Genomic DNA, 24,752 nt, shown 5'->3' with positions numbered 1-24,752 from the left:
GCTCGCTTATTGAAATTCACTTTAATATATAACAATTACGTATTTCTGAGCTTCTCCTGCGCCCGTCTGCCTGAAGAGTGTCGTTTCGTCCCTCCTCGTTTCAGTGTGATGACGATGACGGGTCGGCGTACGGGTGTCAGGGCTTAGTGGACTCCAAACGCCTGATGAGCTGCTATTGTTAAGCCGCACCGGAGGCGAGGAAAGGGTAGGCATAAGGAAGGCGAGGGAGGTGAGAGAGGGATTTAAAAGCGCCACACACTCGCCCTTCCTTGAGCAGTGTTGGTAAGCGGTGAGCTGGAGGAGCAGAGGAGCTTCTCGTCGCCATGAAGGTAATGTGAGGGCGTGTGAGGGGAGTGGCGCCGCAACATGAAAGCCGTGACATTTGAACATTTCGGAAATCAGAGGGAAATAAGACCACTTTTTTTTTTTTTTTTTTTTTTTTTACGTTTGGCCTGTAGCGCCGATTGGGTTTCTTGATAGGGCCCGCTGGTTGGCCCAAGCCCCAAGTGGCGCTGGTAAGTTTTTTACAGTGGCGCCATCTTGTTTGACTCATGCTTCCCTTGGAACTTCAGTTAATCCTCTTTTGAGGGTTTTGCAAGAGCCCGGTGGTCATCAGAGCGTGTGGGTAGTCTTAGGCCACTCGACGATGACTAAAAATTGTCAGCTTGGACTTCAACCCGGGTCCTCCATGACACCGCTCCCACACGCTGGCCACTCAGCCACTACCTACCATAGTTTGAAATGCCATTCCCAGACACAGACAAACAGGAGAGAAAAGCCGTGTAAGATGTCGACCGACCTAAATTGAAACAATAATCCAGTTCTTCTTTCATTTGAACGAAAAAAAGTACTACACGATAACGAACGAGAGGAGTGTAGGGTGTTTGAGGTGTCATAAGGCGTGGAAATGATCCAAAACGTGTCCTTATGAGACTCAAAAAGACTCGTTGTGTGTCGAAGACCTTTATGCTTCACTTTATGCTTTATGCTTCACAGGTGCATGTTAGTATACTTATTCTTTTATCGCTCTTTCGCACACACACACACACACACACACACACACACACACACACACACACACACACACACACACACACACACAAACAAAAAAAAGCATTTGGTGACTATATAAAGAAAAAAAAGCGAACGGTGAATATTATCTGGTAGAAATAAAAGCAGTTTGGGCCCCAGATAAGCGCATACGCGAGGCCTTGCCTTGGTCCGCTGCGTTATCTCTGCTCTGACCTTGCGGCTCTACGTTATCTGTATTTACATAACATTACCGTTGTCACACACACACACACACACACACACACGTCTTCGTAATGCGCGTCCAAATACACTTCCGTCCACATTAACATTGTGTTATACGATTTGGTTTATTTCCCCAACGCTTTTCTCACGCATACGGGACCAAGGATGGCTGAACAACAGTTTTTTCGTTTTTTCCTACTCTTGAATGAGAAACAATCTCCACAAACACTTAGGGACGTTAACCAAAATATTTAGACCATTCTGAATTGTGCATAAAATTAACTGCACATATTACTCTGAAGGACATATTAAAAGACGCATACATACAAACAATGAACGCTCACTTACCCCCCCCCCCCCACACACACACACATTCAAACACACACATAAACACACACGAGGACGGAACAGGCTGTGAGGGGAGCTGGACAGTTATTAACGTACGGCAGACTAAGCACTGAGCGCGTCAAAGGCCTTGTAAGTAGATTGAGGCAGTGAGGGCCATTGCCATTTGTAGGTACGTTTGTAAACCTACTTGGCTGGTGGTTTGGCTGGCTAGTGTGTGTGACAGGCGCTGGTGGTTGTGAGGGTGGTTGTGGTGTTGGTGTTCTTTGTGTTGTCTCGTACTGTTTTGTTGATACCGTTAATGTATGGAGATCAAGTGTTGCCTCATCCCGTACGGTTGAGTGCTGCATCATCCCATATGGTTGAGTGCTGCATCATCACGTATGGTTACCAGTCAGGCTAAGATTAACCTTTATTTGTTTGTCCTCAGATAACAGCGATAAGAGGCGGCCTGGCGTGGGCGTTGCTGCTGGTGGGCGTGGCAGCGGCGGCGCCCTCGATACCTGAAGGCGTGGAGGGGCTGCCGGGGAAGGTGGAGGGCGTGGAGGAGCTGCAAGTGGTGGAGGAGGAGCAGGAGGAGGAGGGGGGGCGATACAAGCGCATAACCGCGACCGACAGGGAAGGGAAAAGTAAGTCTTAAAATATGGCACGGCCGCTTCCTCGAGGCCCTGACACACTTCCATCAGATGCTCAGGATTACTACGACTCACTCAGTTTCTTTACATTTAGCCTATGGCACTGGTAAGCTTTCTTGATGAGGCCTGATGGCTGGCCCTAGCCCGTAATGGTGGCGCAGGCAAGTGTTTTATAGTGGCACCATTTCACTTGGCTCAGGCTACCCCCGGAGCTCAACTGATCCTCTTTGGAGAGATACTGACACTCATGACTTAAGTAATAATTAGACAGCTCCTTAAAACAACATCCTCACTGCACGCACGCTGACACTCACGATTTACATCACAACATAATTATATGCGTATGTGCACACACTTACTATCATTTTGCTATATTTTTTTCCCTTTATTTATTAATCTGATGAGAAACAGAGGCCTGCATTGGTAGCTAGGTTGACACCCAAGAAACTTATTAACGCTGTCAATCATGCCCTCGAATATCTTACTTTTTTTCTAATCGGTACTCAGCGACTTCCACCCAAGATATGATTCTAAGCAAGGCTCAGAGGAGATCGATCTAGATTCTAAAGTTGGCATTAGGAGACACTTTCAGTTCTCACATCAGCTATTTCTAAAGGTCAAAGAGAGGGTCAGTCTGGTTCTAATAGGTGTTTCTTTAGGTTCATTGTACAGAAGGGTCAAACTATACCACCGGGCCATAAAACTACTCTTGGAAATGCCCACAACTCCTACGAAACCCTTGTCAAATATGTGTTCTTGAGCGATGAAATGTCTTATGATACGACCCTAAGAACACAGTCCGACAAACGTAACACAACACACCCTCTCATAAGCCTCCTACATCGCCCTCTGCAGTGTTCGTCCTGAGGTGGCAGATCCGGCAGATGGCGTGCACCACCCAGAACACCACGCAGTCGGAGGGCACGTGTCTGCCCTTCAACGACTGCGACCTCAACGGCGGCATCACCTCGGGGACGTGCTCCAGCGGGTTCGCATCCTGTTGCCTGCGTGAGTGTTCTTCGAGTTTTCATCCGATTCGACTTAGAACTTTAGTGATGAATAATCCTGGTCAGCTGGTTGTTCTTTTTTTCATTAGCCACAACATTTATAACTAATCAATGACTATAGGGTCCGTATTCTCAAACGCTTCCGCCGTTAACATAATTTCCAAAGGTCGAAAAAGAGATTAATCAGGTTTTCATGTGTTATTTTTACGTTCATGATACAGAAGCTTTGTCTAATTACCATCAAGGTCATATAATTACTTATGGAAATGCCCACAACATCCTTCGAAAGCATTCTGAAACCTCTGCACATCCTTCGAAAGCATTCTGAATCCTCTGCACATCCTTCGAAAGCATTCTGAATCCTCTGATCATCTTTCTAAATCATTCTGAAACCTCTGATCATCCTTCGAAAGCATTCTGAAACCTCTGAACATCCTTCGAAAGCATTCTGAAACCTCTGATCATCTTTCTAAATCATTCTGAAACATCTGAACATCCTTCGAAAGCATTCTGAAACCTCTCATGTGCATGCATAGGCGCCAAAATGCTTGAAAATATGCCCCTATAATCATCTAAGGCGAATCATTAGCATCCAAACATTTCTTTTCCTCTGTTTTCATTACCGTATAACTAAGACAGTCGCCATAAGCTACTGGCAGTATCAATTTTTTTCTTTCAAAACTCACGTTCCACCTCGCCTGAATGATGGTTCCTCTCGCTTTGCCTCGCCATATAGTTCAGCGGACCTGCGGAGGATCGACGAGGTACAACAACACCTACTTCGTGAACCCCGGCTTCTCGGACGCTGACACGGGGACAGGCTCGTGCACACTCAACGTCAACCGGATCAACAATGACATCTGCCAGCTCCGCCTCGATTTCCTGGACTTCGAACTCGAGCAACCAGACGCGGCCGGGAACTGCATCACCGATTACCTCTCCGTGAGCCCTTCCCCCGCCCCTCAGATCTGCGGCACTAACAGTGGCCAACATAGTGAGTGCCTTAGAGGGGGAACGGCGTGCTTTATGGTGGAGTAAGACGGTGGAAGAATGGGAAAGGGACAAGAGAGACGGGAAGATGGCGGAAAGTTGTAGAGTAAAGGTATAGAAAGGAGCTGTTGAACGTCGAATGGGGAATATATATAGATATATATATATATATATATATATATATATATATATATATATATATATATATATATATATATATATATATATATTTATATGATAAGCAGCGAGAAACAGCCCGGAATGGCCCCAGGAGGAGGAGGAGGAGGAGGAGGAGGAAGAAGAGGAAGAAAGGGAGGTAAAGTAGGAAGGCAAGTAGGTAGGTGTGGATGAAGAGAGAGAGGGAAGAGGAGGAGGTCGGTAAAGGAATACCTTAGAAGAGAAGGAAGAGGAAAATAAATCCAGCTTCTGAGGAGACTGATCACCTTCTTCGTCCCCGCAGTGTACATCAACGTGCAGTCCATGAGCGGCCCCGTGCAGCTGATGGTGGACCGCTCGGCCGCCTCCACGGCGCAGCGGCGGTGGAACATCAAGGTGGCGCAGATCCCGTGCAGCTCCCAGTTCAGAGGTGTGTGTGTGTGTGTGGGAGGGGGAGGGGGGGGGGGGCGTTGCGTGTGCATGTGCGTGTGTGTGTGCGTTTACGTTCTGCCTATGGCGCCGGTAGGCTTTTTTGGTGGAGCCTGATAGCCGGCCCCAGCCTGTTATGGCGCAGGCAAATGTTTATAGTGGCGCCATCCTGCTTGGCTCATGCTGGCCCCCGGAGATCATCTTTGATCCTCTTTTTAGAGAAATAATCTAGAGTCTGGGCTGATAGATGGTCTTCAAGATAGCATGTGGGTAGTCTCAGGCCACTCGGCGGTGACTGAAAAATCCCAGCTTGTGGCGGCGAGCGGGATATATGTTATGTGTCATTATCATTATCATCTTCGTCATTATATACATTACTAAACCCCAAAACGTTAAGACAAGCTTTTATCTCGGTATAACAATTTTCATGGCACCACTACCGGCGCCTCCATCGCCTTCGCCGCCGCCACCGCCGCCACCGCCGCCACAGCCCCGAACGGATGTCTGCAGTACTTCACGGGCACGTCAGGCAACGTCCGCAGCTTCAACTACGACGAGTCGCCTTCAGCACGAGACGCCGGCGGTGAGATCCTATTTCAGCCTTGTGTCCATGTCCTACTTTCCTTCCCCTCCACTTCCTCCTCCTCCTCCCCATTCTCCTCTTTTTCTTCTTCCCCTCATTCCTCTTTTCTTCTTTCCCTCTTTCTTTTTCTTCTTTCCTTCCTTCTTCTACTCATTTTCCCCTTTTTCTCCTTTCTCCCATTCTACTTTTTCTCCCTTCCTCCTCCTCCTCCTCCCCATTCTCCTCTTTTTCTTCTTTCCCTCATTCCTCTTTTCTTTTTTCCCTCCTTCTTCTCCTTCTTTCCCTCCTTCTGCTACTCATTTTCCCCTTTTTCTCCTTTCTTCCATTCCACTTTTTCTTCCTTCCTCCTCCTCCTCCTTCCCTTTTTCCTTCTCCTCCTCGTCTTCTTCGCATCCTTTTACTCTTGCTTCACTGCATCCACCACCCCCTTTTCCTCCTCCTCCTTTTCCTTCTCTGTTCTTCACTATCTTTTCCTGCCATAAACGCATCTAATCATTCCTGCGTCCCTTCCCTCACCATTTATCTGGCACTTTTTTCATCTTCATCACTTTTTCCTATTTCTTTTTCCTTTCTCTTAGTGATCTTGCTCATGTGTTTATTCTTGTTTTCGATACTTCCTCCTTCTTACTACTTCTCCTCCGTTAACAACACCTTCCTTCCTCCCTCACCCACAGGCGTTACAGGTACCCGCCAGATTGCCAACAATGACTACGGCGTCTGCGTGGAGATGGCGGAGGACAACTGCGGTATCGTCTGGACACGCAACACCTCGGGCGGCCAGTACGGCTACTCGGTCTCGGGCAACGCCAATATGGTTCTCAGGAGCATCATAGGTAATCGTGGGAGGCTGTTGTTTTGTTCAGGTATGGGAATCGTAACAGGTTTTAAATGTGGAGTTCGTTGCAGGAGGGAAATGATAAGGGGTCGGATGCAATATGAGTTTAGTCTGGTATGAATGCACCTTTTCCTTTCCTTTCCATTCTTTTCTTTTCCAGTCCTTTATTTCCTTCCCTTTCCTTTCCTTTCCTTTCCTCTCCTCTCCTTTTCTCTCCTTTCCTTTCCTTTCCTGTCCATTCCTTTCCTTTCTTTTCATTTCCTCTCCTTTCCTTTCCTTTCCTTTCCTTTCCTTTCCATTCCTTTCCTTTCCTTTCCTTTCCTCTCCTTTTCTCTCCTTTCCTTTCCTGTCCATTCCTTTCTATTCCTTTCCTTTCCTTTCCTTTCCTTTCCTCTCCTTTTCTCTCCTTTCCTTTCCTGTTCATTCCTTTCCTTTCCAATCCGTTCATTTCCTCTCCCACTATTATACTTTTCTTTCCTTTCCCTTCCTTTCCTTTCCTTTCTTTTCCTTTCCATTCCTCTCCCACTTCTCTACATTCCTTACCTTTCCCTTCCCTTCCTTTCCTTTCCTTTCTTTTCCTTTCCTCTCCCACTACTACTACTTTCCTTTCTTTTCCTTTCCTTTTTTCTTTTCTTTTCCTTTCCTTTTCTTTTCTTCCCTTTCCTTCAGTGTAGCGCAGGGGTTTGTTTGCGAGTAAGGGTATGCAGGAAAGAAATATTGTTTCCAGAGAGTTCTTCCACTTATTCCCAGATGGGTGGAAATAAAAGGGTATGCAGGAAAGAAAGACTGTTTACAGAGAGTTCTTCCACTTATTCCCAGATGGGTGGAAATAAAGAGTTACTTGTTACCTTACAAAATGGAAACAAAAGAACGAGGTTTGTCTCTTCAAAACTCATGACAAGCTATCCTAAAGACTAACAGATAAATAAACTCACCCACCCACTCACCCACACCCACAAACCCGCCCACCCACCAAACCTCACACCCACCCCACACACCCACACAGACACAAAATCACGAACACCAAACAGTCAAGTCACTTTCGTACTCACTCGCTGATGGACCGATGCAAGAAGATACGGGCGTGACCTCGAGGGCTCTCCAAGCGTTCTCCTCATGCCTTCTTTCCCTCGCAGGCACCAGGGACGCGTCTTCCATTGGGGACCAGTGCACCACCGACTACGTGCTCATCCCAGGTGGAAAGACCGACACGGGGGAGCAGGTGGATAGACTGTGCGGCCTTGGCTTCCCCGACGCTGTAGTCTGTAAGAACCTCGAGTTACCGTTGATTCTCTGTTAGTGTTTATTAGTGGTGGTAGTGGTTATGGTGGTAGTAGGGGATGTAGGAGGAACTGTGGTGGTAATTGTAGTAGTTGTGATGGTAGCAATAGTAGTAGTAGTGGTGGTAGGAGGAAAAGTGATGGTAATTGTAGTAGTTGTAGTGATAGTAACATTAGTTGTAGTAGTAGGAATGGTGGTAGTAAGAGCAGTTAGTAGTTGTGATGGTAGTAATAGTTGTAGTAGTTGTGGTGGTAGGAGGAATAGTGATGGTTATAGTAATAGCAGTGGTAGTAGTAGGAATGGTGGTAGTAAGAGCAGTTAGTAGTTGTGGTGGTAGTAATAGTAGTAGTAGCAGTGGTGGTAGGAGAAATAGTGATGGTTATAGTAATAGTAGTGGTAGTAGTAGGAATGGTGGTAGTAACAGCAGTCAGAAGTTGTGGTGGTAGTGGAAGTAGAAGTTATGGCGATGGAAATGGCAAGGGTAGTTTCGAGGACATGCTCCTCAACTGATTAAAATTCGCCTTAAATGTAAATAGAAGATATATTTAACACTCCCCCCCTTCCCATCCTCCAGCCACCACCAAGCCCTTCGCCATCAGCGTGAAGACAGACGCCAGCGAGGAGGGAAGCGGGAAGGATGGGCGCAACGACCTCGGAAACAGAGGCTTCAACCTGAACTATCGGCAGATCACCAACTGTTAGCCGCTGACTGACGCTGAGCCGGCGACTCCTACATCCAACAGCCACATCAGCGCCCCCCCACCTCCGAGACTCGCACACATACATAAAGACACATGCAAAAAAATAGAACATTGTTAGGACAGGAGGTTATTTTTTTTATATATTTAACTTGGGTGGTTATGTGTATGGTAAAAGGGAAGGAATTGCTGTCGTACATGAGATTAACACACACACACACACACACACACACACACACACACACACACACACACACACACACACGCACTCACACACACACACACACACACACACACACACGCACACAGTCTATTGTAGTTTATTTATTTACATTCTTAAGACTTAAAATTCGTGTCGTTTGGTTGATTTCTCGCACTAATTGACAGGTGCGGGATAAGGTAAACTTCGGTCACACACAAAAAGCTAACCGTAAATATTATTCGTTCAGTACAAATGTTTCAGTGTACCCTCTCTTCTCCTTCCCTTCATCCCTCCTCTCTCTCCTCCTTTCCTTCGGTCAATAGTTCCTCTTCTATTTTCCTTCCTTCCTCTCCTCCTCTCACATCCACATTGCTTTTTCTTTCTCTCGTTTTTTCTCTCCATATTTTCCTTCCTCCCTCTCTTCCTCCCACTCTGTGTCTCGTTTCTTCCCAATTTTCCTTCTCCTCTTCCTTCCACAGTCATTTCCTTTTCCTTTCCTTCTTCTCTACCTCCTCATCCTCGTTTCTTTCTATTGCCTCTCCGTTGTGTTCCCTAAATTCAGAAAAGCGGCTCGTGTCAATGATTCATAGAGATAAGATAAGGAATTGTATGTTTTATTTATTATCACCATTATTTTTATCATTATCGTTGTTGTTATTGTTGTTGTTGTTAATGTTGTTGTTATTACTAAGATAAGCTTTTGGTATATGAATAATTATACGTCAGAGAAATTTAGTTTATTATCGGTAGGAAATATAAGATGACTTTTAGTATTTAGTTAATAAAAACGGAAGTAGACGTTTTTGTATGTTATCGATGAACACGAAGAAGCTTTCCATAGGGGTTAAACTTTTAGGAAGATGCAACACTTATTAATGTTAAGATGTGCAGAAGCTTCGTATAATAATAAAACTTGTCCCAATATTGCCATGTTTATATAGGCCCAAGAGCGCATATTTGACAAGGCTTTCGTAGGTGTTGTGGTCCTTTCCATGGGTATCTTTTCTGGCCCTTATGGTAGTTTGACCCTTCTTCTGTATCGTGAACATAAAAACACACTCATTCCAACACGACTGGTCTCCCTTTTGGTCCTTGGATATAGTGGATGTGAGGGATGGAAACAGCTAACAAAACCAACCTCTGTCTCCCTCATCACTGGTACTGTTTGGGGAGACGAGAGCCAACCCGTGTATCGGTGACGTTAACCCCATGACTTCGAATTTCCTACAAGAAGACATCACCAAGCAAAAGGAATGGAACAAAAAGTGTCTGCTACAATTCAATGAAGAAAAATGTAGAGTCATGCACCTTGGGAGGGGATACCCAGCATACCAATACCACGTGGGAAACACTCCACTATCCATCACAGAGGCACAGAAAGACCTGGGACTATTTTTTACCAGGCTACCAGTGAAGGGCCGTATTTTAAGACACCATCGCTTCTCACATCAACTATTTATAAAGGTCAAAGAGGGGATCAATCGGGGTTTTTTTTTTTGTTTTTTTTTTTCTGCACAACAGCACACAAGTCAAACCACCACCAGGGTCATACTACTCTCTCTACAGCTGCTACACGCATGCGAAAGCTGTCCATCAAATGTAACTTAAGGACGAGGTGTTTTAAAATTAAAAAAAAAATCCAAATCAATCGCAGCGGACGGGTTTATCCAGTGCGCGACAGGAAATAATAATATGCTCATGGTGTTGACTGAAGGATGTTACTGTTATTAATACTCCACCACCACCATCATCACATTTCCCTCCCCATATCACCATTTGATGGCACCATTAATTAATTATTATTTATTATTAAATAATAAAATAATAATAAATGATAAAAATCACCACAAACACCACAACTCTACAGCCACCTACAGCCACCACTACTACTACTACTACTACCTCTATTACTACTTCTACTACCGAAAATAATAAAAATAATGACTGATAAACGGCCATGATCGCTACCGCCACCACCACCACCATCTCCGCCACCATTACTACAGCTACTACTACGACGCTCATTACTACTTCTACCACTAATACTTATAACACTAATAACAGTAACACTAATAACAGTAACAATGATAAAGCTCCTCCCGAAATTGACCTCTCTTTCGGCCACCTCTTTTGATTCTTTTTTTGTAGGAGCAGCGAGTAGCGGGCTTTTTTTTTATTATTGTTTCCTTTTTTTGTGCCCTTGAGCTGTCTCCTTTGTTGTTAAAAAAAAACCGAACTCCACGACAACCACCACCACTACCATCACTAACACCACCACCACGCACGCCGATTCGTCTTTCCTCAACGGTGTTTTCAAAACGGTCCAGCGTGTTGTTCCTCCCTCGCCTCGTGTTTGCTGGCTATACGTTACGTGTTTGGTTTCTCACAGTTGAGGCCCTGCACGTATAGGTAAATCCATGCATACATTTATCTCTGTCTGTGTCTTTATGTGTCTCTGTCTGTCGATGTGTTTGTCTTTGTGTACCTTTCTGTGTCTCCTTCTGTGTGTCTGTGTGTTTTTGTGACTGTCTTTGTCTTTGCCTGTGTCTTTGTCTGTATGTGTGTGTCTGTGTGTGTCTCTGTTTGTCTATCTTTTCATCTATTTGTCTACCTATCTACCTTTCTATTTATCTATCTGTCTATCTATCTATCCCTCTTCTTACGGTTCAGTAACTCTTTTGATCTCCTTAGAAAAAAAAATCATCGTGAACGCTCCAAAAATATTATCCTCAACTGCCCAAATATCATCCTTCGTGCTTGAAAACATACCGCAGTGGGGATTCAAAACAAATGGATTACTTAGGAACCCTGACTGCGTTGTTTCCGGCTCAGGCAAACACTCAGGAAGTCATTTGGAGGAGACAGCGAACGATCGGTAAACCTTTTAGATTCTTCAGAGCAGCTGCGTTGACCATACGGTAATCTTTTCATGTCTGCCCAGCCTTGAGAAAGACTTTGATTTTAAAAGAAACTGCACAGATATAGATAGATAGATTGATGGATAGATATAGATATATATATTTACAGATATATAGAGATGGGTAGGTAGGTTAATACAGATAAATAGATATAAAGATAGATAGATAGATGGATAGATAGACAAATAGAGGGAGAGTTTCATGCTGCTGAAAATTTTATCTAAAACATGAATATTCGAAATACCAAAAAAGATTAATATTGAAGGAAACGTGAAAGAATTAATAAAATGAATGAACGAAGTGTGTGTGTGTGTGTGTGTGTGTGTGTGTAATTCACCACGGCCTGATCACGAGTTGGACTCGCTTTCGCCAGCAGGTACCCTCCCGACGTGAGCAAGCGCTCATTATCGTCGATCTCTGGGTACTGCCAGGACCTCACACACCACACACCCCATCCCTCTTGCTCACAGGGGGACAGTAACCACTCCTAGTCAGCGGAAAGAATCCGGCCTGAGCGGGGCTCGATCCGCCGCCTGTTTGGCCGTGAAGCCTTGCAGAGCGGCGCTCTAACCGACTGAGCTACTGGAGAGGTGTGTGTGTGTGTGTGTGTGTGTGTGTGTAATTCACCTCTTGGTCTGCTGCGGGTCTCTCGCGACAGCCAGCCGTTCCCCTACGGAAGAGCACAGAGCTCATAGTACCGATCTTTGGGTAGGAGTGAGACCACTCACACACAACACACCGTGACAACGAGGTCACAACTCCTCGCCTTACGTCGCGTACCTGCTCACTGCTAGGTGAACAGGGGCTACACGTGAAAGAAAATAAACCCAACTTATCTTCACCGGCCGGGAATCGAACCCGGTCCTTCTGGTTGTGAGGCAGACGCTCTATCCACTGAGCTACCGTGTGTGTGTGTGTGTGTGTGTGTGTGTCAACGCCTCTCCTTGGTTCTACAACCGTGTGGGCGGCGCGTACACACATCCGCCTCACCTGGTTTTCGTGTGTCGTGGCATCGGAGCCGTGGGGAGAATTTTTCCCTCCACACCATCCTGACGTCACCGAGGGCCGCAAATGGGTGTTGGCGAGCGTTATGGTGGGGATCTTCTGAACCTCTGATTGATTTCCCCACTACCTTTCGTATCTTCACCATTGATATCATTCACTTCTTGTTAATGCAAATACTACAATGACATTCTCTCTATAGTGGTGGTGGAAGGGGTTGGTAACAGTGGTAACAATAAGATAATGGTAGTAGTAGTAGTAGTGATAGCAGAAATTTGGGATAACGTTCTTAGTAAGCTTCCAAACCAATACCAAAGACTTCGAAAATTCCTTATATAGTGTTTCATGTTCAAATTTATGTTAAGAAATTTGAAGAAACCATACGGACGGTCTCTTGTGTATCTGGTCTTGCATCGGAAACCTCACCATTACGGAGTGCGGAAGACTGAATAGTTTGGTCCTGGCGATTACAAAACCACTGTGATGGACTGTGAAATCGGCTCTCAGTGTGGGAAAGATTAGGACAGTTTTATGCTCGAAAAATAATCGGATAGTATATTTTGGTTTTGAATGATTACGATCAGTTACGGAACTATGAGAATAATGTCTTGAATAACGTCTCTAGTTTTGGAAATATTGATGACGTCTTTAGTTTTCGAATAAAATACGATAACGTCTTTAGTTTTGGATATATTAGGATAACAGCTAGCTTGGGAAATATTAGGAAAAAGTATTGAATTTTGGAGAGATTACGATGACGTCATTAGTTTAGTTTTTTCTTTATTACGACATCTTTTTTGGATATCCTATATAACATAGTATTAATTAAAAAAAAATAAAAAATAAGATAAAAAAAAAAAAAAAAAAAAAAAAAAAATTTAAATTGAAAAAAATCTCAACATTGTCTTATTTTTGAAAAAAATATTAAATTCTGTTGTTTTGAAGATTTGTTTTTTTTTAATTTAAGTTTAATTTGAGTTTTTTTTTAATTTATTTTTAATTTAATTTAGGAAAGATAAGGATGACGCCTTTAGCTTTGGAAAGATTAGGATAACGATTTTTGGCTTGGAAAAGATAATGTTTTTAATTTTGGAAAGATTAGGATAACCTATTTCGTTTAGGAAAGATTAGTTAACTCGAACAAGGTAATGAGTTTAATTTCAAAGAGCGTAAGCAAAAAGAGCGCTGAATTCATCCTCAAACTTTACTTAGCACTGTATATTTGGACCACATCTTGACTATGCGGTTCAGTTCTTGTCACCCAACTATGGAATGGATATCAAGATGTTAGAATCTCTACAGAGGAGGATGACAAAAATGATTCAAGTAGTGTGAAACTTGCCATATGAGGATAGACTTAAGCAATTAACCTGCATTCTCTAGAAATGCGGAGGTTACGAGGAGACTTGATTTAAGATTATAAATGAATGAAGGGCTTTAATAAGGGGATGTTAATAGGGTTTGGGTTGAAAAAGAGCCGGGTAGGGCACATAACAATGGTTTTAAGTTAGATTAATTCAGATTCAACAGAGACACAGGCAGGAATTGGTTTACCAATAGTCATGGATGAGTGGAACGGGCTTGACAATCATGTTGTGAGTGCCAATACAATAAATATGTTCAAGAAGAGGTTGGATAAATTTCATGCATAGTGAGGTTAGGTGGGGTTGGGCTTACAGGAGCTGCCTTGTATAGGCCAATCGGCCTCTTGCAGACTCCTTACATCTTTATGTTCCTTTCATTTATGAAAGTTTAGGATAACGTCGTAGTAGTGGCAACAACAGTGACAGTTATGAAGGTACTAGATCATGATGATAATCCCTCTCATTCATCCCCCCCTCAAAAAAAATCAAGGCACATGACGCTGATCCTGTACCAGCCCAGGGCACTGCTGCAAGATTAGGAGTGTTCGTGCTGCTGCGTGCATGGAATGAATAAAAAAATGTACAATGAAATAATAAGTAGGCAAACACGACAGAAAAAAAAAATCTTTCTCAGAATATCAGGATCTTCACAGTCCGGCAGGTTCTTTTCCCAAAAATTTATTCCAAGGTCAGCTCGATTATTTATGCGAGGTCACTAGAGGTCCTCCTACGTGTAGGGTTTCCCATTCCAAACAGATGTCCGCCCTCAGTTCACTGGGGCTGAGCGTCTGTCGATAGTAACTGGATAGCTCATCTGTTGTTTTATAATGAAAGATGAACAGGGTATTGGACAATGGACATCAAGACACGTCGCTCCAACACTGACGCTGACACCGTACCCTGAACCCCAGGACTACTCACCACTCCTGGACGGGGCTACGAGTGCAAATGATGCGGAGGACACGAGAGTCAACAATCAAGGCACGGTCATACAAGTCTTCCACCCTTCCTTCCTGCAGAGAACTGTGAAGACCGACACAGCTGCTGCTCAGTGGATGATTTTACGCATCGAAAGGCATTCAGCAGAGAGACAGGGCATGGAGGCATCGTGACTTACATTACAGGTCTCTCATAGACAGTTTGTGGTAATTTTTTAGTTAAGAAATCATTTACTCCCAAGAAGCCATATCACTTCAAACAAACATTAGTATTTTTTACAAATAAATTAAAGACCTCATCGGCCTTAACAAACACACACCTTTCTCTTTAACCTGTGCCGAGGAGCACCACAGCAAGGTGACCGCCCCAAGTTCCTTACAAGCCCTCATCTGCCTCCCATGAGCGGAATAATGTGATGTCAAACGCTTCCAATATCTTAAAGTTAAGCGATTCACCACACCCGCACGTACATATTCGATTATGCAGGAAGTTATCTTCTGAATATTCCAGACTAATTTTCGCCATCATCAGTTTCTCCCTGAAACAAGTTAAATATTTCGTAGCTTGGAAAGCCTTGCATGTGTCCCCACCCCCGACTTATGTGACACTCATCACAATGAGCAAATTTAGCATGCAGGATGTTTATTTTATATGCGTTCAAAGTCCTGTGCTTATTTCTTTCAACCGACCTTCTGCAGGCGGCAGGAAATGTAGCATTTGAAGAGAGAAACAAACAGAAAGGAGTTAAAAAGACGCGAGCCGCTTTCAGCAAACAACGGCTCCCGCAGAGAAACAACGACCCACTTGGAGGCTTTGCAGGCGAGGACATAAAAGGGTTGGACCTCGACGCTGGACTCCAGTTCACCTTCGGTTCGCGTGGCGTTAACTTCTCGGTCTCTCGTTCTTTCGTAAACAAAGGTAAGGCATGGACACGAGAAACCATTGGCGCTGTTCAGCAAAGGATCCGTTAGAAGATAAATATACAGGCGGAAAAACGAAAAGGGGACGAAGAATGAAATCTAGAAATACAGCCTTGGAGAGGAAGATATTGAAGGTGCCCCATAACCATAATGAAAGGTACAGCTGCTTCCTTTTCTGCGTAACACAACCGTGACATCACTCCAAGAAAGAAGAACGAAAGAAATAAACACAGGATTTCGAACTTCTACAAGATATAGTTCCCTATGCTTCCCTACTCCAAAGGAAAAAAATAGTGAATATACTAACCAATGAAACAATAGACTGAGACTAAACAGGCGCAATGTAGGACTAAAGCTGCCACTTGTCGGACAATGAGAAGGAAAAGTGAGTCCAAGATAATATTTGTCGAAGCAAAAACAAATTCGCCTGGAAAATGTCGAACCATTGAAAACGCGAATCCCTTGCATATCCGCGTGATGCTTTACACTCATAGCGGCATAAAGGAACGACAGAACATGAAACGAGAGAAAGGACAAAGAAATACCAAAAAACACATGAAAACAAACAAAACAAAACAAAAAAAAAAACATCAAGGACAAACAACCATAAAACATAAAACAAGAAATATCAAACCCACATGAAAAAAATATATAGGAAAACGACAGTTCGCGCTTCTAGACGTAAGTGAAGCGGATCAGAAACCGTTATAGTGCTTGCATGCGTGATCAGGGAGGTAAACGGAAGGTGTGTTGAATAGTGACCCCGTTAAAGAGAGTGACGCTGGTGAGGGTGCGAGGAAGGGGGTGGGGGCGATGATGGTGGAGAGGGAAGAACCGTGTGTGTGTGTGTGTGTGTGTGTGTGTGTGTGTGTGTGTGTGTGTGTGTGCAGAACAAACACGTAAGACAGGCAGGCAGTGTGTTCTTGACCGTTCGAGAGTCACGAGAAGGAAAAGAATAAGAAAGATAAAAGAAAGAAAAAAAGAGGAGACGAGATACAAGACGAGATGATAAAATAGAAAAATAAATGAATACGAAAAAGAAGAGATAAAAGAAGAAGAAAAGGAGGTATAATATGAAGTGATGAATGAAGAAGACAAAGGAAAAAGGAGATAAAATAATGAGATACAAGGAAATGGAGGAAATAAAGAGATAGAGAAGGAGATAAGAGCAAAGGAAGAAGAAAACGAAGGGGGAAAAGAATAATAAAGAAGAGGAAGAAGAGAGATAAAAAGAAGAACAAGAGGAGGAAGAAGAGGGATAAAAAGAAGAAAAAGAGGAGGAAGAAGCGGGATGAAAAGAAGAAAAAGAGGAGGAAGAAGCGGGATGAAAAGAAGAAAAGGAAGAGGAAGAAGGGGAGTAAAAAGAAGAAAAAGAAAAGAAGATGTCGGAAAAATATTTGAAGAGGGAGCAAGGAAGATGAGCGAAGCAGTAGAAGAGAGGAGAAAAGATAAGAGGAAGAAGAAAATAAAAGGGAAAAAAAAGAAAAAGGAAGAAAAGGGGTATAAAGAAGAAAAAGAAGAGAAAGAAGAGGGGTAAAAGAAACAGAAGAAAAGAAGAGGAAGAAGAGAAAGAAGAGGGGTATAAAGAAGAAAAAGAAGAGGAAGAAGAGGGGTAAAAGAAACAGAAGAAAAGAAGAGGAAGAAGAGAAAGAAGAGGGGTATAAAGAAGAAAAAGAAGAGGAAGAAGAGGGGTAAAAAGAAATAGAAGAAAAGAAGAGGAAGAACAGGAAGAAGAGGGGCAAGAGAAGAAAAGAAGAAGAGGGATTAAATGAAGAAAAAAGAAAGAAAATGGGATGTCGGAAAATATATTTGGGCGGGGAGCGAGGAAAATAGGAAATACAACAGCTGAAGAGAAATAACTTGCATGAGATCAAGGAAAGGAAAATCACTATACATCACGCCTGCAAATAGCCAAATCTTCACTGCAATCAGCTATAGTGACGGAGTGCTGTGTCTGGCAAGCAAATCGACCCTTTCACGTCATAGCCTGTCAAATCAACGTCAAGCAGAGGACCAGAAAAAAAAAATCTGACTAACGGGGAAAGAAATATATGGGATTCGATCATTGCTTTTGGTTTCCTTACTGTGAAATATCAGTCAGAGAATGTTATTTGTGCCTCCTTTAGCATTCTTTATTTCCTCCTCCTCCTCCTCCTCTTCCTACTCCTCCTTTTCATTTACCTCTTTTTCTTCTTTTGTCTCTTCTTTTTCACATTCTTTTTTTTTTTTGTTTTATTATCTCTTCCTTTTCTTTCTCCTTTTCGTAATGACTCCCCACTTCTAATTTTTTTTTTTAACTCTCCCCTCTCTTCCTCCTATTCTTCAGCCATTACTACACTGTCAATCTCACTACACGTAGAATTCGATACGGCCGTGAAATAATCTCGTATTCGTCAGTGTTTTACCGATTTAAATGTTTTTTTGACCTAATGTTTTGCTGCGTGTTTCGTCTGTGTAATGGTTGGTTATTTCCCCCCGTGACCGGACAGATGGGCGGCAACTGGCGCGGGCTGCTGGTGGTGTGGGCGGTGGTGATAGGCAGCGCTTTGTCTTTCAGCGTCATCAGCCAGGAGGATGAGGGACAAGAACTACTACAGCAGCAGGCGAAGGGCGAGGGACTAATACCAGAGAGTCATCGTGAAGACAAAGGTAACGAAGAGTGGAGGTGGTGGCGGGGAGAGCCTTGTAGTACTCCTTGTCAACGTTCTCACTGCTCTACACTTTCCTTAGCGAAGAGGGTTGTCTATTGCTTGTCTATTTTCTATCACCATACTTCAGAGTCTAACATTCAGGTTCCTCCATTCCTTCACCAGCATATTCACTCTCCTCTCATCTTTGCATTATCAGTAAGACTATATTCCCTCCAAACCAGCACTGTTTTCATATCTGTATTCCCCAACAATTTATTACTCAACTCACCAACATTCCCTTACTCTCTTCGCCCCTGCAGTGTTGTTCGTCTTCGCACAAGTCCAGGCCGTCGAGTGCAACACCAATGGCTCCTCGGTCTCGACGGGGACCTGCCTCACCTCCGGCGACTGCGCCGACCGGGGCGGCACAGCGTCGGGCTCCTGCTCCGACGGCTTCGGCGTCTGCTGCGTCGGTAAGCACCTCACGCCACGCCCGCCGCGCTCCTTCACCATGCCTCCATGTCCTTGTTCGACCTTTGTTGTTCTTATTTTACTGAGAACTCGAACACTTCCGTTAGAAATACTGTTTTGTCGAGGAGTCAAACATCTAGGTTAGGGAAGGAAGCTTTTGGACAGAAATCATGGTAGCAATTTGTTCCTTTTCTTAACTGTTGTACTATCCCTATTTCACATGATAGTGCTATTTCATCAAGTAAATATAAAGGACTATCAAGTAATAACAGATGAATCTAAAACGGGCCAACGAGTATGTAGCAAGTTTCTCCCCTTGAAGTTTGTCGGGTCTCCCGCTTCTAGTCATTAGGACGCAAGGTTAATTGAAATAACGCTGGAAGGCGCGTCCTTTGCACCACTCAGGAGATGAAGCTTGACGTGTTGTATTTTGGTTAGTTAAGAAATTAAAATATTCCTTTTCTCGCCTCAGTTACGAGGTCGTGCAACCAGGAGACGACGATCAACAACACGTACTTCCAGGAGCCGGACACCGTCAGCACGCTGGGCGCCTGCTCCCTCACCGTCAACAGAATCAACAAAAACATTTGCCAGATCAGGTTTGTGTCCCAGGCACACTCACGCAAATGAACTTTATCTGTTTCGAAATGTCAGTCACTCCATATTGTTTGAGCTCCAAAATGACCTACAGTCTGGAGTAACTGCAGGCCAAATCAAGTGAGGCGATGCAGTGCACACATTGGCTAGATTATTTTTCTCAGATCGAAAAATTGTTGTTTTGAAAATGATCAATGCAATATAGTATCGCATTGATCGTTACTTCTCGTTAAGTAATTTAATTGAACCTTCTCGTATCGACGCACAGTTGTTTTAATCTGCTCTGTTAGTCACAGTGGTGCCTCATTATATAAGCCAACTGTTTCTGCTAACCATTTGCTGCCTTCACCACCTCTAATCTGATCTTTTCACCTCTAACATCCAGCAGGCCATCTGTATCTTCCTCTTACACTTGCTCATCTTCCGCCGCCTTCTCTTTCATTAATACAATTTTCCTGTTCCTCCTCACCCTCGCCGCCAACACGCTGCCTCCCCTCCTCGCCGCAGGCTGGACTTCCTGCAGCACGACCTTTCTCAACCGGACGCCGACGGTACCTGCACGAAGGACTTCATGTTACTCTCGGGCGGCATATCGAACCTCCCGAAGGTCTGCGGGACCATCACCGGCCAGCACAGTAAGTGGATAGAAGACAAAAGGTCATAATTTATTCTTAATGGCCTTTGGAAAGTCTTTGTGAGAGCCGCGAGCGTCTGAGAGTACGGACCAAAGCATCCACTCGAAGACATTCATCCACACATCCCGCCTCGACCTTGCTGCTACTCAGTGGTTGCATACACTCGCTCCTTGCACTACAGTTTTAGTGGATACACGCTTTTATTTATTCCTTCGCCGTATCGGGTATCTCAATAGGGCTTTCTTTGCAGTGTACTACGATCTGGACCCGAATGGCGGCGCCGTGAAGGTGACCGTGGACCGGGCCTCGACGGCGTCCCTCACCACCGCCTGGAACATTAAAATCTCCCAGATACCCTGCGACTCCAAGTACCGGGGTGAGACAGGCAGACAGAAAAAAGTGTGTGTGTTTGTGTGTGTGTGTGTGTGTGTGTGTGTCGACTATTAGATTAATCCCAAACATCTAAATTTCCTCTTTTTTTTCCCCTTCTACCAAATCATCTTGCCTCGCCGAATCAACCACTACCACCACCGCCACCAGCGCCCGTCGGTTGCCTCCAGTACTACACCGAAACTACCAACGTCGTCAAAAGCTTCAACTACGACGGCGTACCCGAAACACACGGTTAGTACTCCTGAAACTCTTCGTTTGATTAACTTTCTTCTGGTTACTTGGAGCCGTTTTGTTTCGCCCTATTTTTAAATCGTCTCCTTTCTCTTCTCCTGTTTCCGTTATCCCTTATCCTCCTCTTCCTGACCCCCCCCCCCCCCGCCACCCTCTTCTTTCTCCTGTTCCCCTTACCCTCCTCCTCCTCCATTTTTATTTCCTCCTCCTCCGAGTTGTCTGCCACTGGAACAGCCTTCCTGCATGAGTGGAGTGAAAGGAACGTATTCCTGAGCACGTACAGAAGTGCTTTTAATCCTTTTCACAGTCCACTCCCGTGACTGATTATATCACTGGCAGGCAGCATCGCAATGAGCCAGTAGGCTTTCTGCTGCCTGCTCGTCCATGCTTCCATATTTCATCCTGTTCTTCTTCCTTTTCGTTGTATATCCTTCTACTCGTTTATCTAAGCAGCTGAACTCAATCCGTGACAGTTTACCGTCTACCAGGTCCATTATATTCCCTTCTTATTTATTTTTCAATTATTTTGTCACTCTCCAGCACGCCACAATCTCCTTGCCTTGTCTTTACCTACACCTCTCATTTTCTTTTGTATTATATTGACGCTTTCCAACCCCTCACAACCTTTCTCACCTCCCACACTCCCTCCAGGCACGCAGCAGCTGGCCGGGATGGAGTACGCCGTGTGCATCAGACGCGCCGACAACTACTGCGGCATCACGTGGGTCGCCAACACGGACTCCGACCCTTACTCCTTCACCATGACCGATAACGCGAAGGTGGTGGAGGAGTCAACTCTCGGTACGTGCGTTAAAAGTGAAAACAGATGGACAACCGAAGTGACAGTGGCGATCCAAGAGTAATAATTGTAGGAGATGCGGAGCTATAGCGTATGCCCTAGACTTTACCTTTACCTAGGAGAGACAGAGGACCAGGTAGAAAAACTTTAATTAGAGCATTTGCCGGAGCAGGATGGATTATACGAACACCAGACGGAAACGCTGAATTTGTTGGGAAGGGACGATTTTCTTGTAGCGAACCTGTAATGGGTGATGACTGATATTACTATACGACAATATCTTAGCTAGACGGGTTTTAGTTCTTTATTAACCTACGGAATTTCACTCCTTTCCCACTACACACACACACACACACACACACACACACCGCCACCACCATCACACAGGCACTCGCTACGTCTCTACGCGGGGCAACAAGTGCATCTCGGACTTCGTGGTCATCCCCGGCGGCCTGTACACCACCGACGGCAACGTGATGACGCACAGTGACCGCTACTGTGGCCTCGGCTTCCCGAATTCTGTGTCCTGTGAGTGCTGATGGGTTGAAAAGTTAAATAGTTTTGTTTAGCCGGCGCAACATCTGTGGTCATATGCCGGAGAGAGACAGAAGGGGAAGGAATTATAGGAGAAGGGAACAGATCCTAGGAGACGGGACACAACCCCCGATTAATACCTGGTACCCATTCACTGCTGGGTGATGGGTTGATAGATAGATAGATATAGACAGATATAGATAGAGACAGGTAGAGAGAGATAGAGCAAGAGATATGAAGATAAAGATAGAAATAGAGATAGAGAAAGATACATTGAGAAAGATAGATAGATAGTTATATATAGACAGATATAGATAGAGACAGGTAGAGAGAGATAGAGCAAGAGATATAAAGATAAAGATAGAAATAGAGATAGATACATTGATAAAGATAGATATTTAGATAGCTATAGATAGATACTAAGGCTGGGAGAGATGGAGCAAGAGATAGAAAAATAGAAAGATGTAAAGAGAGAGAGAGAGAGAGAGAGAGAGAGAGAGAGAGAGAGAGAGAGAGAGAGAGAGAGAGAGAGAGAGAGAGAGAGAGAGAGAGAGAGAGAGAGAGAGAGAGAGAGAGAGAGAGAGAGAGAGAGAGAGAGAGAGAGAGAGAGTGTGATTGATTGTGTGAGTGGGTAATGAGTGAGTGAGTGAGTGAGTGAATGGGTTGCCCTGCCCTAGAAAAAAAAATGGAAACTGCTGATATTCACTAAAATCCATTCACTTCCCTTCTACCTCTTCTTTCCCTCTACTTCTCCTTGATCTTCCTTACTCCTCTTCCTTACTCTTCCCACCGCATCTACGCCTTTCCAATCACACTTTTTGCATCCCATTTTTCTCAACCCCTAACCTTCCTCAATCTTCCTTGCATGCTATCCCCCCTTCGCTTCGCTCACTACCTTGCCCCTTCCTCCCCCAGCCACCTCGAAGCCCTTCGCCCTCTACGTCAAGAGTGATACCAACGAGAGCACGGATTTGTACAACCGCGGGTTCAGCCTCACCTACCGCCAGACGTCCTGTAGCTAAGACCTCCCTGCACACACCTCGCGGCAGTCACCTCCGAACCAAGACCAAGACCAAGACGCCTCAGGTAAGCATGAATGTAAACTTCTAAGCTTATGGAGCAACGGTGCCAGATTATCGTACTCAGAGCATCGTATTTACCGGTTTCTGATCCTTAACTATTGCAAAGAAACAGAAATAATTAACCATTTTAATGTTGAGTATATATGAAGGCAGTTATTGTGGTCGAGGAGACAGTTTTTGGGGTCGGAAATCGGCAAACATTGGAGGCAGAGTACGACAATCTGGCAGCGTTGTTATGGAGACACAGGACTTCATTGTGGTAAAATTTTCGAAGTGGCAAAGACTCGTTGTAAAGAAATGTAACCCGAGGGAATTGTATTGCTGTGTCGTTTCGAATATAAGAAAATATCGGTATAACTAAACACACTTCTGACAAAAATTGATAAGTAGTGGAATGTTATTGTATTGAAACTCGAATGGTAAGGAGCTGCACGGTAAAAACGTTGCTCTAAAACTATACGTCATCATTGCACATTATCGACAAAAAAAAAAAAAAAAAAAAAAAACGAAAAAAAACCCACTTCATAAAAAACAAACATGCAAGAACAATTAGAATAACCACCATCTTACTCGGTACAATAAGACTCCTCTGCTTTAACTGTTTTTTTTCTTCTATTTCTCGTGCAAGTTTTCCACACCATAAAGTATAAACAACATCTCCATTTCCTGCCTCTATTTTAATCAACATTATTTTCACGCACGACTTCCTGCAGGTAAATAATTTGACGCATGATTTACTTCAGGTGACGGGCGGCAGGTGGCAACGCACGGCTCTGGCACTCACCATCACGTGGCTAGGAGCTTCCCGGGCCGAACATGACCCCCGACTAGAAACTGTGCATCTCCCCAAATTCCTTCCTTCTTGATACTCCCGTTATCTCATTGTGTGTGTTTTGTTTCGTGCAGTTTTCTTTATATTTGCTAATTCATTTGTCTATAATTCAGAGCACGTTTCTTTGTTGATTTCATACTTTTTTTTTTTTCGTGGTTATTCGGTATGTTTTCTTGTCTTTGTTTTCCATGTTACATCCATTGTTTGTCATCGTGTTGTTTTGTAGAGTTTACTAAGTTATTTTGCTGTTTTTTTTTGTCGCTACGTTCCTATCTTATTCACATTAGTTTCATTTTATTACTTTCTTACGTCCTTATCTTCTTATCATTAGTTTCTTTGTATTATTGCGTTGTTCATTTTTCCTTATTTTTTACGTTATTTATGTTGTCTTCTTTTGCTTTAACTATATTCGTCACGTGATCGGGTTGTTGGTGTGTTGTAAATCAATAGAATGTGTCATGTAAGCTATTTGCATAACTATTTATTTGTCAACCTTTTACTCTTTACTACTAGCTACACTTCCTCCCTCGTTCGATCACGTGGCCCAAATGTTGTTATGTGCTGTAAATTAATAAACTGTTGTTATACACCGTCATTTCAATCCTGCAGGCATGACTTTGGTATCGTCAGGCTTTGGTATCGTCAGACTTTGGTATTGTCAGGCTTTGGTATCGTCAGACTTTGGTATTGTCAGACTTTGGTATTGTCAGGCTTTGGTATCGTCAGACTTTGGTATTGTCAGGCTTTGGTATCGTCAGACTTTGGTATTGTCAGGCTTTGGTATCGTCAGACTTTGGTATTGTCAGACTTTGGTATTGTCAGGCTTTGGTATTGTCAGACTTTGGTATTGTCAGGCTTTGGTATCGTCAGACTTTGGTATTGTCAGGCTTTGGTATTGTCAGGCTTTGGTATCGTCAGACTTTGGTATCGTCAGACTTTGGTATTGTCAGACTTTGGTATTGTCAGACTTTGGTATCGTCAGACTTTGGT

General features: G+C 44.0%; 1 protein-coding gene across 1 annotated transcript; it reads left to right on the top strand.

The window, feature by feature from the left end:
• Positions 1–236: 236 nt before the first annotated feature.
• On the top strand, positions 237–24,349 carry LOC127009124 (uncharacterized). The gene is made up of 19 exons (XM_050881911.1): positions 237–329; positions 2,030–2,228; positions 3,090–3,242; positions 3,978–4,235; positions 4,692–4,817; positions 5,307–5,399; positions 6,074–6,232; positions 7,371–7,499; positions 8,090–8,115; positions 18,048–18,207; positions 18,509–18,661; positions 19,132–19,258; positions 19,764–19,891; positions 20,142–20,267; positions 20,432–20,515; positions 21,167–21,316; positions 21,702–21,842; positions 22,764–22,934; positions 23,674–24,349. Exons 1-18 carry the CDS (start codon positions 324–326, stop codon positions 22,868–22,870), a joined length of 2,325 nt encoding a protein of 774 aa, XP_050737868.1. The 5' UTR covers positions 237–323; the 3' UTR covers positions 22,871–22,934; positions 23,674–24,349.
• The last annotated feature ends 403 nt before the right edge of the window (positions 24,350–24,752 follow it).

This window comes from Eriocheir sinensis, chromosome 39 (assembly GCF_024679095.1).
Source record: "Eriocheir sinensis breed Jianghai 21 chromosome 39, ASM2467909v1, whole genome shotgun sequence".
NCBI lineage: Eukaryota > Metazoa > Arthropoda > Malacostraca > Decapoda > Varunidae > Eriocheir > Eriocheir sinensis.
This window is presented reverse-complemented; position numbering and strand designations above follow the sequence as displayed.

What these genes read in the sequence shown, in the direction of transcription:
- LOC127009124 (XM_050881911.1), top strand. An exon ending in CTGCGACTCCAAGTACCGGG is followed by an intron (nt 20,268 to 20,431) that starts GTGAGACAGGCA and finishes CACCGCCACCAG; the next exon opens with CGCCCGTCGGTTGCCTCCAG. An exon ending in CGGCGTACCCGAAACACACG is followed by an intron (nt 20,516 to 21,166) that starts GTTAGTACTCCT and finishes CACTCCCTCCAG; the next exon opens with GCACGCAGCAGCTGGCCGGG.